Here is a 17,282-nt window from a genome sequence, read left to right on the forward strand (position 1 = left end):
AGCATGAAACACCCACTATTAGACATGATTAAATACTATTTCTATTAGACAGTCTTGAAGTCTAAACTCGCTTTTGGCAAATTATAACTAAATATTCCCATATATGTTAGTTCAAGCTTACATAATTCTTCATTGCTGCATAATTTTCAAGTATGGCCTGAGACCATACAGACTTTTTCACCTTCATGGGTCTTTGTTCTCTTCTCTACAGCTCTGAGTTTGGTTTCTGAGAATGCTGAGCTGTCGCCCTGGTTGAGTCCAGTTCTGGTTCTTCCTGTGCTGCAGCTTCTGTCCTGCTTGGGCCTCACCGAGCCGCTGGCTGACCGGCGGACACACAAGCTCAACCAGGACTTGGCACGCAGCCTGCTCTGCAGCATCAGCAGAGAGACAGATAAAGCCCAACAGGTAACACTCAAAGCTCTCCTGTCATGGAAGTGATTTCAAAATTGAAGAAAACTGGTTTACCCTGAAGTGAAGATAAGTATTACTTGTTAAAGGGGAAAGAAAAACAAACAAGTATCATGTAAAGATGGGGATAGAGGTGGACATTTTCAGACAGTCTAAAGACAGTCAGAAGGAGTTGTATAAGAAATTAAAAGAGAGCCAGAGACAGATGAACAGTCCCTGGGACCTTTCTCAGCTCACACAGCTGACCATTCACATTCACAGGGAAATGGGTGTGAATATCTGTATTTTCAGTTTCTGAAAAACTACAAAATATAGTTTTTATGAAGATTCCCTAAAGACCTTTTTTACTAACCTGACTCCGCCGGATGGATTGAATCGCATTATTCGGATTTGCTCAGAAAATCCATCTGGGAACTCTTGTTTGGAGATCTTTTGGGAAGGGGCGGAAATACTGGTTGATGATTGGATAAACCACCTGTCTATCACCAACATACAGGCCAAATCAACCAATCAGATCAACAAAGCGTATGACGTACTAACAGCATCGAGGCAAAGCTCATTTATGCAAATTTATGGATAAAAGTCCCAATTTCAGGTGCTGGGTCCATCTTCCAACACCCATGAGCAGCTTGCTCCATCAGATCAGAATCAGAAATACTTTAATAATCCCAGGGGGAAATTATTTTTGTGACAAAACTCCAGATATATAAACAACAAATTCTATACAAACTAAACATTTATTAGGAAAACTCAAATTTAAATTTACAAAAATGAATATTTACAGTAGTGAAATATATACAAGATCAAAGATTGTCTGTGGTTGAGTCTGAATTACAGAGAGGTGGTGACAGATTCTGCTAGGGATGTATTGTATAATTTAATGACCACAGGCAGAAAAGATTTCTGTGGTGCATCTGGGTGCGAGGAGTCTTCTGCTGAAGGTGCTCCTGTGCTGGGCCAGTGTGTCGTAGAGAGGGTGGGAGACGTTGTTCAGGATAGACCAGAGCCTGGACAGCATTCTTCTCTCTACCACGATCATCAGGTTGTCCAGCTCCTCCCCCACGACATCACTGGCCCTCGTGATCACTTTGTTCAGTCTGCTGGTGTCTGCTACCTTCAGACCACTTCCCCAGCATGTGACAGCCAAGAAGATCGCACTGGCCTCAACAGACTTATAAAACATCCTCAGCATCGTCCGGCAGATGTTAAAGGACCTCAGCCTCCTCAGGAAGAAGAGTCAACTTTGGCCCTTTTTGTAGGCCGCCTCGGCATTTCTAGACCAGTTCAACTTATTATTGAACACCCCCAGGTACTTATACCCCTCTACAGTGTCCACAGGGACCCCCTGGATGAAGACAGGGGTCACAGTTGGTTTCACCCTCCTCAGATCCACTACGAGCTCCTTTGTTTTAGTCACGTTGAGCTGCAGATGATTCAGCTCACTCCAAGTGACAAAGTTGCCCACAACAGACCTGTATTCACTTTCATCCCCCTTTCCAATGCAGCCAACTATTGCCGAGTCATCAGAAAACTTCTGAAGGACTCTGAATTCTGAAGTCTGAGGTGAAGAGGGTGAAGGGAAAGGGAGAGGGGACAGTCTCCTGTGGGGCCCCAGTGTTGCTGACCACCCTGTCAGACACACAGTTCTGTAGGCGTACATACTGTGGTCTGCCCATCAGGTAATCCACAGTCCAGGACACGATGGGAGCCTCCACCAGCCATCTTCTCACCCAGTAGAGCCATACGGATGGTGTTGAATGCACTGGAGAAGTCAAAGAACATGACTCTCACAGTGCTCCTAGGTTTGTCCAGATGACTGTAGACTCTGCTCAGCAGGTAGGTGATGCACTGCTCAACTCCGAGGCAGGGCTGATAAGTGAACTGTAGTGGATCAGTGAAGGGCCTGACCATAGGCCTTAGGTGCTCCAGGACCGAGTCTCTCCATGGTCTTCATGATGTGGGATGTCAGGGCCATCAGTCTGTAGTCCTGAGGGCCACTGGGACGCAGCGTCTTCGGCACAGGCACGAGGCAGGATGTCTTCTACAGCACAGGGACCCTCTGGAGGCTCAGGCTGTAGACTTGACTCAGTACTCCACACAGCTGAGGGGCACAGGCTTTAAGGGAAATACATCATCGGGGCCTGCAGCTTTGCCAGAGTGGAGTCTCGTCAGCTGTCTTCTCACCAGGTCAGGCATGAAGGACACTGTAGAGGTGTTCGTTGGGGAAGGGCCAAGGTCGTCGGGTTCTGGAGGACATGATGTAGAGCAGGGGAGAGGGGTGGAATAGGTAGGTGTGAAGTGAGGTGTTGAGGGGCAGACGAGGGGTCTGTAAGGAGGAGTAGGGGGAGGTAAAGAGGCAGTAGTTGAGGAGCCGGCAGCAGCAGACTAGTGGGGGATGGGCCGCAGTATAAAACGTATTAAAAAATAGGTTCAGTTCATTGGCCTGGTCCACACAGTCCTCCAATCCCGGTAATGGTTCTCATGCCACTTCACAAATCCCTCATGTTGTTTCGCTGTAGTTTATTCTCCAGCTTTCTCCTATAATTATCTTTAGCCTCCCTGATTTTCAGTTTCAGTGCCCCCTGCACTCTCCTCACCTCTTCACGGTTGCAATCTCTGATTGCTCTCTTCTTTTCATTCAGGATGGCCTTAATGTTCTTGGTGATCCAGGGTTTGTTGTTGGCGTAGCAGGTAACTGTCCGAGCTGGGACATTGCAGTCAACGCAAAAATGAATGTAGTCTGTGATGCATTCAATTAGCCCATCGATGTCCTCCCCCTGCAGCTGCAGACAGTCAGTCACTTCAAAAGCAGCCCTGCAGCGTCTCATAAGCCTCCTTAGACCACCTCCTGACATTCCTTGTGGTCGTAGGTTTCCTCTTCACCAGAGGCACATAGCAGGGTTTGAGGTGAACCAGGTTATGATCTGACCTGCCCAGAGGGGGGAGAGAAGAGGAGATGTATGCATCCTTAATGTTAGGATACATCAGGTCCAGGTGTTGGAAGGTCAGCAGAACTCTGACTTTAACCACGTCACCTTGGATGGTGACGTGGTTAAAGTCTCCCGACATGATGATGAGGGCACTTTGGTGTTGAGTCTCTCCATTAGCCTGTCCTGTCTCGACCCTCTTCTATAGCCCCGGCGTTGCTTCCCACCTCTGCATCCCTGGTGTGTTTTTCTCCAGAGTTTGGGTGGAATCTTAGCTGGTCTGGCCGCTATGCCAGCCGGCATTAGCGCGACCAGCTGTTCTCTGGAGTAAACAACCAACAATAGCTGCGCTCAGCTCATCCGTGGAAACCTCCATGTTGTTTTCACTGAACAGTCGCTTCTTGTTGCATCACATTTCAACCTGCCTCAAAACCAACACTGATTGGTTCAGTCGCTGGTCCAACTTCTCCAAATTTTCTCCGCCGCACATTACCAGACTTATCTGAGAGTAAAATACAATCACAAGATCAGGATGGACTCACAAGGCTACTTCCTTTTTAATAATATAAACTATTTTAGCAAAACATTAGAAGACGAAAACTAAGAAAAGAAAATCAGGATTTAAGTTGGACTTGAACACCTATGGTTAAAAAACAAAAAAAAAACTTTTCTTTTCAGTAATCTGTATGTGTAAAGCATGTGTTCAGTTCATCTGAACTCCAGGAACACCCACTACATGTGTTAATTTAGGTTCTTGTTCAGATCAAAAGTTCAGATTTTGGCTAAATCAGTGCAGGCCTTTACAAACCATCATTGCTCAAAATATGCAATTTTTTACAGTCCAAGAATCTGCGATGTCATGTTTTCAAAGGCTGAAGCTCTCAACTTCTTGTTTTCACATTTTGTTTTTAAATTTCACTTCTTTGTCATTTGTTGATTTGTTTATCATTATGTGTGTGTGAATCTAAGACTTTAGCCAGTACTAGATTTGACTGATTTAATGTCTCCATCTCTCTCCTTCTGCTCAGTCTGCTCCACCATTGGCACTTCCTCTCAGTTCCTGGTACAGTGAGCTCAGCGTGGCTCTATCCATACTGCGTAAAGTGACAGATGATCCGGTAGCGGCAGCTGATTGGCTGCTGTCAGTCAGCTCGGCCCTGTCATCTAGCCAGATCCAGCTCAGCTCCCTCTCCCTCATCGTGACCCATCTCATCATCACGGGTCAGGAAGACGTCTGCCAGCTGGCTCTGAACGCAAGCCAGGCCATCGCTGCAGCCGACCCCTGCCAGGTAGATAATCCACAGGGCTCAATTGACCAGATACTCAATTAGGGCTGGGCAGTATACAGTATATCACAAGACAGCATGGTTGCTGGTAATTAAAGCTGTGGTCTACATCCTGAAAATCAGTTGAGCCTCTGAGACAGATTTGAAAAAAGCAAAAATGCTAATCTAATCACTATACAACCATAATTGTCATATAAAGGATGTTAATAATATTTACCAATATTCCGAATCGTAGATCATAGTTTTAAATAAATAAGTATTGATGAAAAAACACATGGCCTATTATTATATACTACTGTGTGAATTAAATACTTGACAAATAAAAAATATTTTCTCATATTATTAAGAGCTTTTGTGCAAAATGAGTAATGAGTAATCTTTATCTGGCAACACTGCTTGTAGAACAAGTCCTACATTTTCCATGAACACTATGTTGTGACGTGTTATACAACCACTGGCTATGTGGCTACATGCCTAACGTGTGTGGTATCGATTACAAGCGAGCTGAAAGACGAAGAGAACGGAGCAGACAAAACGAAGGAGCTGAAAAATAACGTTAATAAGGAAAAAAAGCTTAACATGGAGATATTTTTTCGGGGCAATGAAGACAAAAGAGGAGAGGAAAAGAAGAAAATAGGGACTTTTGGTCATTGGTGACTCGTATTTGACCAAGACATGATAGCTGGGTCAACACAAAAGACAATTTTAAAACGAACCATTTCGTGGTTGAAACTAAGAATTTCAGAGTGAAGGCTGTGAAAGATCATGAATCAGCCAAGAACCACCTCCAGAGCCTAAAGACAAAGTACGCAAAGACCGGTGTGTTGGAAAACAGTGTTTCCACAAAGAGCCTCATAGCAATGAAAGCATTTCAATTTGACAGGATGAAGCTGTTATTACGTACATTTGGCTAGTGGAAAATCTGTTTGGCTGGTAACTTTAAAAAACCTCCAGCCATGTTGGCTGGTAATCAAAAGGGTTAATTTAAAGCCCTGTTTGTCACTGTATCATATTCAAGAGAGACCCTTGAGGGGAGCTGCCATTTCCATCCCCATAGACCCCCATGTTAAAATGGCCAACTTTACAACAGAAATAAACATGTTTACAGCCTGTTGCTAAGAACACTTTTGGTCTCTAGATAATTTATCCATTCATGATAACTGTACTGGGGTTACATTTTTATGTAATGTGTAAATTATATTAAGTCTTAAACCACGTTTTGTTACTCTTTACACAAGGTAAGTCATTTTAGTTTTTTAGTTTTATTTTGTTTATATGTTTTAGGGACCATGTACAAAATTCATTGGTTACATTGTGTAAAAAGTTGATTTATACCAATTTCTGGCTTAAAGCTAATTTCCATCTGCAGTCCCTGGGCAGGTAAAAACAAGATTAAGAACATGCGCACAAACACACGCACACACACACACACAGACACTCTGTATGTTGTTAGGCTGGAGTTTATTCTCCCAGTTTCTCCTATAATTGTCTTTAGCCTCCCTGATTTTCAGTTTCAGTACCCCCTGCCAGGGCCTACCGGCATATATATATATATACAGTATATATACATTTGTTTTGTTTTGTTTTAAAGTTCTCTGAAAGTACACTGACACCGCAGCCTCTGCCTGACAGCGCAGCCTCTGCATGGCAATAGATGGGTTGTACCGTCTGAGGGCGATCCCCCCTCTCAAATAGAGTTGGTTCGATCCATAATTCCCGTCTTCTTTTTTTTTTTACCGGTAAATAGCTACCGACAGCTGATGTTGCTATAAGCGTCAGTGACTATGGAAGGTAGGGAGACGCCAGAAGGGGCTGAAAAGGCCAGATTGAGGAAAAGGAAGGCGTTGGAGGAGGGTGCTGCCAAATGTGCCAAGCTCACAGACATTTTTACAAGAGGACAGACAAAAGTGGCCGCTGGTAAAAAAAGATAGGCTATATCCGATCTGTGTCCCCAGCTGGACAGTTTTGGCTCAGTTTTATCAACCTTTCTGTTTAACCTACTGTCCCATCATATAAATGCTGGTGTAATGTTTTGAGTTGAAGTCTAACTTCTTATCTTTGCCTTAGTCGGACACCCCGGTGTAGGTACTTTAGGTTAATTGGATCAAAAGTGTGACTATCAAATGAAATATTTGAAAAAGGAAATTAATAAAGAAAAATTACTAAGAATTAATAACTTTAATTTATTAAAAACCTCACACGGAGAACCAATTAAATGTAGGGCCTTGACTCACGTTCAGATTATGAGATTGAGTATTCTCAATAAATTTATCGTTAATCAAGTATATATTAGCTATCACCAATAATTATCAAAGATAATAAAAATTACTCTAGTTAAACCAGAGTTCCTCGGTGTACCACCGTCATAGACGGAGTGACAACTAATACAAAAGTCTCATTAAATATATTAAACTACTAATTAAGGGCTGAACACCGATAAATGTAATCACCAAAGGTCAGGTCAGCTAATGAACTCTGGGGACAGTCTGGGGTCCCTCGGAGAGTTCACACCTGGGTGTGACCTGTTGTGGGGTAAGGTTGCATGGCAGGCCTTTGTCTGTGGCCATGCCCTCAGGGACAATGGCTGCCAGGCTTTCGGGCCTAGTCTTTTTCTTTTGTTTGATCAGGCTGAAGCCTTCTCATAATCAAACTTAAAGTTCACGTTAATCCAGAAATGAACAATCATCTTTGGGATGCCGGTTGCACCTACATATCCCCCCGATGTCCTTGAGACTGCACCCCGATGTGCGGTTTTAAGGGCATCTTTCACAGTCCATAGATGTACAGAGTTCATTTGTCAGTTAATTTAGTCTGCAACATTTTGGGAAGTTATTTCACCAACTGGGAATTGGCTAATCACTACTAATATCTCGGCTATGCAAGAACAAAAGTTACAAAACAAAATCTAAACAATGGCACTATACGAAATACATACAATGGCACTATACGAAATACATAATAATCCATAATAAGGTTAGTGAGAACAGAAGTGTTAGTTATGTAAATGTCTGGGTGAGATACATGCAGCTGTCATTTGCATGAGGACAGGTGAATGACTGGTGTGTCAATCATGAGATGTGTCTTAAACTACTGTTTACTAGTGAGCTTATTACAAGATACAAGGAGCTGATCCAAAAGTATTTGCAAAGTTTGTACAAGGTGTTTAATCCAATTACAATTTGGGTCTTATTGAGTTTGCTGCGGCTGCTAACAAATCAACGTTTACCAATTTAACTGTAAGAAAAGTAAGGCTGCTGAGCTTGCAGTACAGACGGACTGTTACCTACAGAACCGAGAGGAGCGGACTCTGGAGCTCTGTTGTTTGAAGTTCTTCTTCACTCGTGGCTCAGGGCTGTAACGCTGCCTGTAGCCGTGTATAGAAAGACACTCAGAGGCGCTGTCACTGTCGGATTCTGAGCTGCGGTCAGAGATGCTGTGGTCATCATCTGAGCAGTGGTTTGGCAGGTCGTTGTGCTGGGCTAGAATCTCAGAATATGGCCTTCTACAGCTCCTGTTGTGGGCATGACTATCCCATGGCAGCTGGCGGACATGGCGTTTACGCTCTGCGTCCCTATGCTGTCTTTTGTCCCCCCCTCTTCGATCTGTTCTGAGGCTGAGGTTCTGAGACAGAAGGTCTGGTTGACCTCACGGTGTTTGAGCTGCTGGAAGCAGATGTTGTTCCCTTGATTTGCAAGTGACAACAGTTTCCCAAGCCACCTGTGCTATTTTCCTAACCTCGTTTAGAGAGAGGTTATCTTTTCTTGTCTCAAGAATAACGTGCGTACATATCCAAGGATGAAGATTCTGCAAGTACAGGGACTAAAAGGTTGGGTTCTCTTCTAAGCCTGATGCATTCTTTCCCTGAAAGTATACGTGTCTCAAATGTCTATAATAATCTCTGGGACTCTCTTGACGGGAATGTTTAATTTGACTAGCTGCAACCAAAGAAGTGATTTCGTCTGCAGTAGAAGCAAATTCTTCTGTCACGGAGACCCTGCCCGGAAGAAGCCCGGGGCCCAGACGGACGGCTCACCGGCGAGCGCCTGGTGGCCGGGTTTGCCACGGAGCCCGGCCAGGCACAGCCCAAAAAAGTGACGTGGCACCTCCCTCCTTTCCATCCTGTGGGCCCACCACTCGCAAGAGGAACCGCTGGAGTCAGATGCGCTGCTGCACGGGTAGCAGTGAAGGTGAGGGGCCTCGACAGACCAGACACGGGCAGCAGAGGCTGGCTCTGGGGACGGGGAATGTCACCTCTCTGTCGGGGAAGGAGCCGGAGCTTGTGCGGGAGGTGGAGCGCTACCAGTTAGATCTGGTGGGGCTTACCTCCACACAAAGTCTCGGTTCTGGAACCGTACTCCTCAATAGGAGTTGGACCCTATTCTTCTCTGGAGTTGCCCAGGGTGTGAGGCGCCGGGCGGGTGTGGGGATACTCACAAACCCCCAGCTGAGCGCCACAGTGTTGGAGTTCACCCCAGTGGACGAGAGGGTCGCCTCCTAACACCTGGGGCTGGTAGGGGGGAAAACTCTGACTGTTGTTCGTGCATATGCACCAAACAGCTGTTCAGAGTATTCAGCCTTCTTGGAGACCCTGAATGGAGTCCTGGGCTTCAGTAGGGGACTCCATAGTTCTGCTGGGAGACTTCAACACCCACGTGGGCAATGATGGAGACACCTGGAGAGGCGTGATTGGGAGGAATGGATTCCCTGATCTAAATCTGAGCGGCCGTCTGTTATTAGACTTCTGTGCTAGTCACGGATTGTCTATAACTAACACAATGTTCAAACATAAGGATGCTCATAAGTGTAAGTGGTACCAGAGCACCGTAGGCCAAAGGTCGATGATCAATTTTGTGATCGTATCATCTGATCTGAGGCCGTATGTTTTGGACACTCGAGTGAAGAGAGGGGCAGAGCTGTCAACTGATCACCATCTGGTGATGAGTTGGGTCAGAGGATGGGGGAAGATTTTGGACGGACCAGGTAAGCCCAAACGAGTAGTGCGGGTGAACTGGGAACGTCTGGAGGATGCCCCTGTCTGAGAGATTTTCAATTCACACCTCCGACGGAGCTTTTCTGGCATCCCTGTGGAGGTTGGGTGCATTGAACCGGAGTGGACAATGTTCAAAGCTTCCATTGCTGAAGCTGCAGCGGTGAGCTGTGGCCTCAAGGTCTTAGGTGCCTCAAGGGGCGGTAACCCTCAAACCCCGTGGTGGACACCGGTGGTCAGAGAAGCTGTCAGACTGAAGAAGGAGGCCTTCTGGAATATGTTATCCCAGAAGACTCAGGAAGCAGTTGCAAGGTACCGACAGGCCAGAAGGCCTGCAGCCTCTGCTGTATCAGAGGCAAAGCAGCGGATGTGGGAGGAGTTTGGAGAAGTCATGGAGAAGGACTTTCGGGCGGCACCAAGGTGCTTCTGGAAATCCATTCGACATTTCAGGAGGGGGAAACCGGGAACCGTCCAAGCTGTTTACAGTAAGGACGGGACGCTGGTGACCTCAGCTGATGAGGTAATCGGGCAATGGAAGGAGCACTTTGAGGAACTCCTTAATCTGACCAACACGCCCTCTTTTGTAGAGGGAGAGCTGGAGGCTGATGGGGAATCATTGTCAATATCTCTGGCGGAAGTCACTGAGGTAGTCAGGTTTGGAGGGCCTGTCTTGGTTGACACGCCTCTTCAACATTGCGTGGAAGTCTGGGACAGTGCCAAGGGAGTGGCAGACCGGGGTGGTGGTTCCCCTATTTAAAAAGGGGGACCAGAGGGTGTGTGCCAATTACAGGGGTATCACACTACTCAGCCTCCCTGGTAAAGTCTACTCCAAGGTGCTGGAAAGGAGGATTCGTCCTATAGTCGAACCTCAGATTGAAGACGAACAATGCGGATTCCGTCCTGGACATGGAACAACGGACCAGCTCTTCTCTCTTGCAAGGATCCTGGAGGGGGCCTGGGAGTATGCCCGTCCAGTCTACATGTGCTTTGTGGATATTGAGAAGGCATATGACCGGGTCCCTCGGGAGATACTGTGGGAGGTGCTACGGGAGTATAGGGTGAGGGAGTCACTTCTGTTGGCCATCCAATCTCTGTACACCCTGTGTCCGGATTCTCGGCAGTAAGTCGGATTCGTTCCCGGTGGGGGTTGGCCTCCGCCAGGGGTGCGCTTTGTCACCAATCCTGTTAGTGAATTTCATGGACAGGATATTGAGGCGTAGTCGCGGTGGGGAGGGGTTGCATTTTTGTTGGCTGAGGATCTCGTCTCTGCTTTTTGCAGATGATGTGGTCCTGATGGCATCGTCAGTCAGTGACCTTCAGCACTCACTGGATCGGTTTGCAGCCGAGTGTGAAACAGCTGGGATGATGATCAGCACCTCTACATCTGAGGCCATGGCTCTCAGCAGGAAACCGGTGAATTGCTTTCTCCACGTAGGGAATGAGTCCTTACCCCAAGTGAAGGAGTTCAAGTACCTCGGGATCATGTTCACAAGTGAGGGGACGATGGAGCGTAAGTCTTGCCGGAGAATTGGAGTAGCGGGGGTGATGTTGCAGTCGCTCAACCGCACCGTTGTGACGAAAAGAGAGCTGAACTGGAAGGCGTGCGTGCGTGCACAAGGGTGTGGGCTTGGACCCCTGCAGAAAAGGTGTTAACATTAAGTTACACAAAAGCCAGCAGGCTGAAGATCTCAGGAGTTCTTATTCAGGTTATACCAAAGTCACAGTTCTATGCTTAGCTGTTCAAACAGTCTTATAACATGTAGTAATGCCCAGTTGGTGATTAGTTACCAGTCCATGAGATGGGAGATGTCTTGGTTGTTGCTCTTAGACAAAAGAGGACTCAGATCGCTCTTTGTTCTGCTCAGTTGAGTTGGTAACCAGTTGGTTAACCTGGCTGGTGATCTTACTCCATACAGGCCTTGTTCGGGGCCTAGGGACAGCAGACAGCTGGTCCCTGGATCCAGCAGGAGAGCGTCGAGTTGAGTGTGGAGATTCAAAGAAAGAGTCCAAGGAAGAGTGGCCAAGAGAGAGAGGGTGAGCAGTGTCCTACAGTTTTATAGACACTGATGATTCCATCACCAGAGGTCAGGTCAGCCAATAAACTGACAGTGTGGGGTCCCTCGGAGAGTTCACACCTTGGTGTGACCTGTTGTGGGGGAAGGTTGCATGGCAGGCCTTTGTTTGTTACCATGCCCTCAGGGACAAAGGCTGCCAGGCTTTCGGGCCTGGTCTTTCCCTTTTGTTTGATCAGGCTGAGGCCTTCTCATAATCAAACTGAAAGTTCACGTTAATCCAGAAATGAACAATCATCTTTGGGATGCCAGTTGCACCTACAACGGTCTCCTTGCAGTAAAGGTGTCTCATACTGATCCAGTAAAGGGCCACTGCGGGTGCAGGTTTTCATTCCAACCAAGCAAGAACACACCAGACTCGACTTATTCAATCAACTGAATTGGTTTTACACAGTTGATTTATTGGATCAGGAGGGTTTTTGCTTAGTTGGAATGAAAACCTGCAGCCACAGCGGCCCTTTACTGGATCGGTTTGAGACAGCACTGGAGCTGCTGGTCGTCAAATGCTTGTTAATGATGTCAACACATTTAGGACCGTACTTCCTGTTCTTCACAATAAAATTACATGCTTTAACAGCGCCAAAATATACTGTAAACTCTTCTTTATTTCCATTTTCAATGTAAACCACCACTCTCATCAAAGTCACTTCCTTTTACAAATCAGATGTGTAAATGCCCATTTTTAAATATGAAATTGACCTTGTAGATTATCTCTATGTATGTTAATTCTACTTGAACTTCAGTGGCGATCACCCAGCAAAAGCACCAGTTCTGATCAGTAGCAGTGTCATTATTATGCTAATATCAGCCATTATAGTGTTGTCAACCTGTTCACGAGTACAATAGCAAATTAATTGAAATATGAAACCATTTGTATGGCCCAATATATGCCAAATCACACCATTTTAATTTATTGATTTAAAACCTCCAGTAAATCCAGTAAAATGATTCTTGATGTTTTTGTGTAGCCTCTGAGCAGCAGATAAGCCAGATAAGCCAGGTAGAGAGGAGAACATAACAGAGTAAACAATATGAAGTTATTTCATGTAAGATTAGATAACACACAGCCGAAGTGATGATAGATTCTATATGGTATTCAAATATTCAGAATGAAGTTAACATTAGGCTATAAATTCAGAGGTATGCTAGACTAAATTGTGCCGCATAAATGGGGTCATGACATCACAGTCTCTATGCCCTTCTGCCTTTTTATTGCCATGCAAAACAGATGAGTGAGATGCTGAGAGAGGAGCTAGTGAGACCAAGTTTAAACCAAAACAACTGTGCAATATACCTCATATAATTTTTATTTCATATTTATATATATTTATATATTTAAATTATAAGCCAGAATATCATTTTAAGTGAAATGGGCTATTGTTTTTTGTTAAATTGTTGACATAATATTTTACTTCTATACATTTCAAACATTCTTTGAATAAAAACTACACGATAGTAAGAGCTGAACTGTCGCCTCATTATTTCAATTTCACGTTTTAACCATGAAAAAAGTGGGCCGGTCTTGGGCCTGAAACTCCCAGGCTAAAAAAGTGGTCCCACTCCGGCCCTGCCCCCTGCACTCTCCTCCCCTCATGGTTGCCATCTCTGAATGCTTTCTTCTTTTTATTCTGGATGGCCTTAATGTCCTTGGTGATCCAGGGTTTGTTGTTGGCGTAGTAGGTTACAGTCCGAGCTAGGACATTGCAGTCCACGCAAAAATTAATGTAGTCTGTGATGCACTCAGTGAGCCCATCGATGTCGTCCCCGTGCGGCTCACAAAGTTCAGGCCAGTCAGTCCCTTCTAAGCAGCCCTGCAGTGTCTCATAAGCCTCCTCAGACCACCTCCTCACAGTCCTTGTGGTCGTAGGCTTCCTCTTTACCAGAGGCACATAGCAGGGTTTGAGGTGAACCAGGTTGTGATCTGACCTGCCCAGAGGGGGGAGAGAAGAGGAGATGTATGCATCCTTAATGTTAGCATACATCAGGTCCAGAGTCCTCTACTCTCTGGTAGGACAGCTCACGTACTGTTGGAAGGTCAGCAGAACTCTATCCAAGGTGACGTGGTTAAAGTCTCCCGACATGATGATGAGGGCACTGGGGTGTTGAGTCTTGAGTCTGGAGATGGTGGTGTGTATGATGCTGCAGGCTGGTTTCAGTTTTTTGCGTTTTTAAGCCCCAAAAACACTGTCGCCATATAAACAAAAGGCGCATCTGATAGAATATTTTGTCGTTTTGACCCACAAGCGTTGTGTAAACAGGGCCCGAAAGGTTTGGAAAATAAGCAGCAATAAGGTTGTGAATGTTTTGAAATAAAGGTGACTTGTGGTTGAAGGACTGAAACTGAATTTGTTATTTATTTTCCATATTTGTCGATATTTCTACATCTTTTGGACATAATGTGTCAGTCACATTGACTTTGAAATGCATTCTTCAAAACATATTCTTAAAGAAACCTTATCCTCCTTCTGCTGCTGGATTTTCTGCAGTTATAAAAAGAGAGAGGTGTAAACTGACCTTCTGGGATCGTAAATGGACTCACTAGCTGCAAATGATGATTTGAAATATCACATGGTGTTATAGCTGCTCATTACTCGGGCTGAGCTGGATGCCTCAGAGTATTCCCCTGCTGGTCTAATTACTCCCAGAGTGCCAATTGTACTGGCCGTTTGATGCGTTATCAGAATGTTATTGGTGTATTTGAATCCACTGGATTTCCCTCCTCAGAGTTTCACCTCACATCTGCCTGCTGCTTACACTAACAAACACAACCAACACCAGATGAGGATAATCACAAAACCACCCATTGTATGTAGATTCAAAGTGGTGCAGAGGGGACATTTTTTATTTATTATGACGTATTGCTATAATATTTAACTGATTGAAGTCTAGGGTCTACACCACCTTTCAACGATTTAACTTAAAGGAAATACTCCATTTCCTTCTTCTACACCCTCCATCTTCCACTCAAACAGGTGAAGTGGTTGCTATGCAACAGCCAAGGTGCAGGGCAGTAGTCAGGGCTTTATGTTAATTAAAGACTGTTACACTGCAGAGCTGTTGACTACATGCGTTCAAGGACTCTGACTAGGTCCTGGCCTCAGCACTAAAGAGAACTGTTAACCCTGAATTGTCCTTCAATCCACTCTCAAATTCATATCCATGAAGCTTTGATTGATTGGACATAAGCTGAGACTCAGATGTCCATGACCATGGTGTGGACAGCGCATATTTTTCTCTGTGTCCCACACATAGTCATTCTCAAATACTATCGTCGTCAATCATTCCCAACCTCTCCCCTTCTGTAGAATATCTCTGCCTGACACCCATTCCTAATGGGTCACGACCATAGGCTGTATAAAAAATGGACAAGCCTCTCTGTCGGGCTCCTTTCTCTCAACTCGATCCAATCATCCTTGGACTCTGACTCTGGGAGTCTCCATTTTGTCAGACTTTGGCTCCGCCTCATTTCCTCTGACCAAAAAAAGGTAATGTATGTGACGTTGGAAGGAGGGAGGTACGTCCATCTGGCTGACGTATACCTCAGAGGAAAAGTGAGGGCCAGGGGCTAGTTGTCACTCAATAGGCCACATCCCTAATTATTCATAAACTTTAACCTCCAATAAAACAAAAACTATCATGGTACAAAAAAAATTCACCCTCCTCAGTGTTGTCATAGGGATATGACCTAAACATACAGACCAGTCAGGGCCGGAGACTGTATATAAACGAGACGGATGTAGCTACCGTGACGTCATCCATTGGTTTGTGGACTACTGTTTTGAAGCCTTAAATCTAGCAGTGACCATAATTGGATGAGAGGGCGGAGCTGAAAGCAAAGCCAGTGTTGTTTAACTGGCGCTAAGCTAAAAGCTTAAGAGGACTATTGCTGGCGAATGAGCGTGGATATCCTTGTGCTGGTTCCCGCAGCTAACTCCAGCACTAGCTAGCTAAGATTAGCTTTGTTAGTAAGATGCCACTGAATGCTGAACAAGACACTTTTAGGCGACCAGTATGGTAAAATTTGATGAAGTGAAAACATACATTGTGAGGGGGTTAAATTCCTGAGAATTTAACACAGAAAACACCCAAAAACAAGTTCACAGCTATTTCAATGTACACAGTGTCGTGGATACAAATTGCTAAACCTCTACCCTGTCGCTAGCACAACGACATGTCAATCAAGGCAGCTACGCCCTAAAGCATTCCCAGCTTTATTGTCTATTTTACTCAATATGTAAACTGTTGTATATATCATGTTGCAGCATACATATTTTCACATATTTCCTATATATCTTTCCCCACATAGTTTTGCTACAGTAAATTACTTTACTAATTAATTACTATTTTTTCTGCAGAAGAAAGTTTATTTGTTTACATATTTCTTATTATATTTTAGTCTTTACTTTTACTGTTCAGTGTTATTGTTCATTGTCAATTTCCTATATATTTCTGTTTAAGAATGGAGCGAATGTAACAAACCAATTTCCCCCCTGAGATCACTAAAGTGTTTCTCTTCTATTCTATTTCTAGCAAAATTTACAAAATGAACATCGTGCTGTATTGAAGGAGATTGGAAATGTGATGGAAAGTAATTGAGACCATAAACTCATTAGGAAAATATTTACTGAGGTAATAAATCAAGTGAGAAGTAGACTCATTTTCTCATTGACTTCTATACAATCAGACTTATTTTTGGAGCCAGTTGAGTCGCCCCCTGCTGGATGTGAATGCAGGTTTTGATTTTCAGACCCTGAAACTACGTCAGTCTCTTTTATACAGACTACGATCAGGACACCACTGGAGCTCTCCTAAATATCAGCATATATTGGAATGATATCATTACTTAAGAAAGTGAAGACACTTTTACGCCTAGCAACAAAAAAGTGTCACTCAGAGAACATTTGGCCAGTGAGGACTTGGGTGCATCCTTCATCCAAGCTCACGTGTGTGTCTGCAGGTCCCTTCTCTTATTCCTGTTCTGTTGTTCAAACTGGGAAAGGAAAATAATCCAGGCCTGGCTCATGCTGTGGTGAACTGCCTGCCAAACCTCGGGACTCATAAGGTACTGAGCATCTCTGTCCTGCTTTGCAGTGAATATGTTATGACATGAAATACAAACCGCTGCACCTCACACTTCTAAATAGGGCCCCATGTGCTTTAATGTTCCAGCTCTGTGTCCCCATGGTGCTGCAGACTCTCCACATGCTGGCGAGCGCCCCCAAGCTGGGAGCAGTGGCAATGCGTCTCATGACTGCTCTTTGGAAGAAACAGGTCTGTGATAATATATGATCACCATCATATTGATATATCTAGGTTTTTTTTAATATTCTTCCTGTATCGTATTCTTGTCCGCCTCTTCCTAACAACGGGCTCTGTTCCTTCTTGTAAGGATCGAATCTACCCGGAGCTGCAGCGTCTGCTGGCCCAGCAGGACAGCAGGGTGGTGGTGGGGAGGGACGCCCAGTGGGAGCAGATCCTGGCCAGAGCAGCCTGCCTCAGGGACATCTGCAGAGAGAGGTCAGACCACCACACACACTGACGTGAAATGGTGCTTTCTTTTAAAAGACTCATGACATTAGGGTCTGATTAACTGAACACAATG

At 44.9% G+C, this 17,282-nt stretch overlaps 1 protein-coding gene across 1 annotated transcript in view; it reads left to right on the plus strand.

Annotated features, from left to right (window-relative positions):
• The window catches only part of focad (focadhesin), a 113,701-nt gene that overhangs the window by 58,337 nt on the left and 38,082 nt on the right, over positions 1–17,282 (plus strand). The window contains exons 10-14 of the mRNA XM_083937438.1: positions 212–405; positions 4,364–4,624; positions 16,638–16,742; positions 16,850–16,951; positions 17,070–17,197. Coding sequence (XP_083793564.1) covers positions 212–405; positions 4,364–4,624; positions 16,638–16,742; positions 16,850–16,951; positions 17,070–17,197 — 790 coding nt within the window. The remainder of the gene's footprint in view (positions 1–211; positions 406–4,363; positions 4,625–16,637; positions 16,743–16,849; positions 16,952–17,069; positions 17,198–17,282) is intronic.

This window comes from Echiichthys vipera, assembly GCF_963691815.1.
Source record: "Echiichthys vipera genome assembly, chromosome: 22".
NCBI classification, from domain to species: Eukaryota; Metazoa; Chordata; class Actinopteri; order Perciformes; family Trachinidae; genus Echiichthys; species Echiichthys vipera.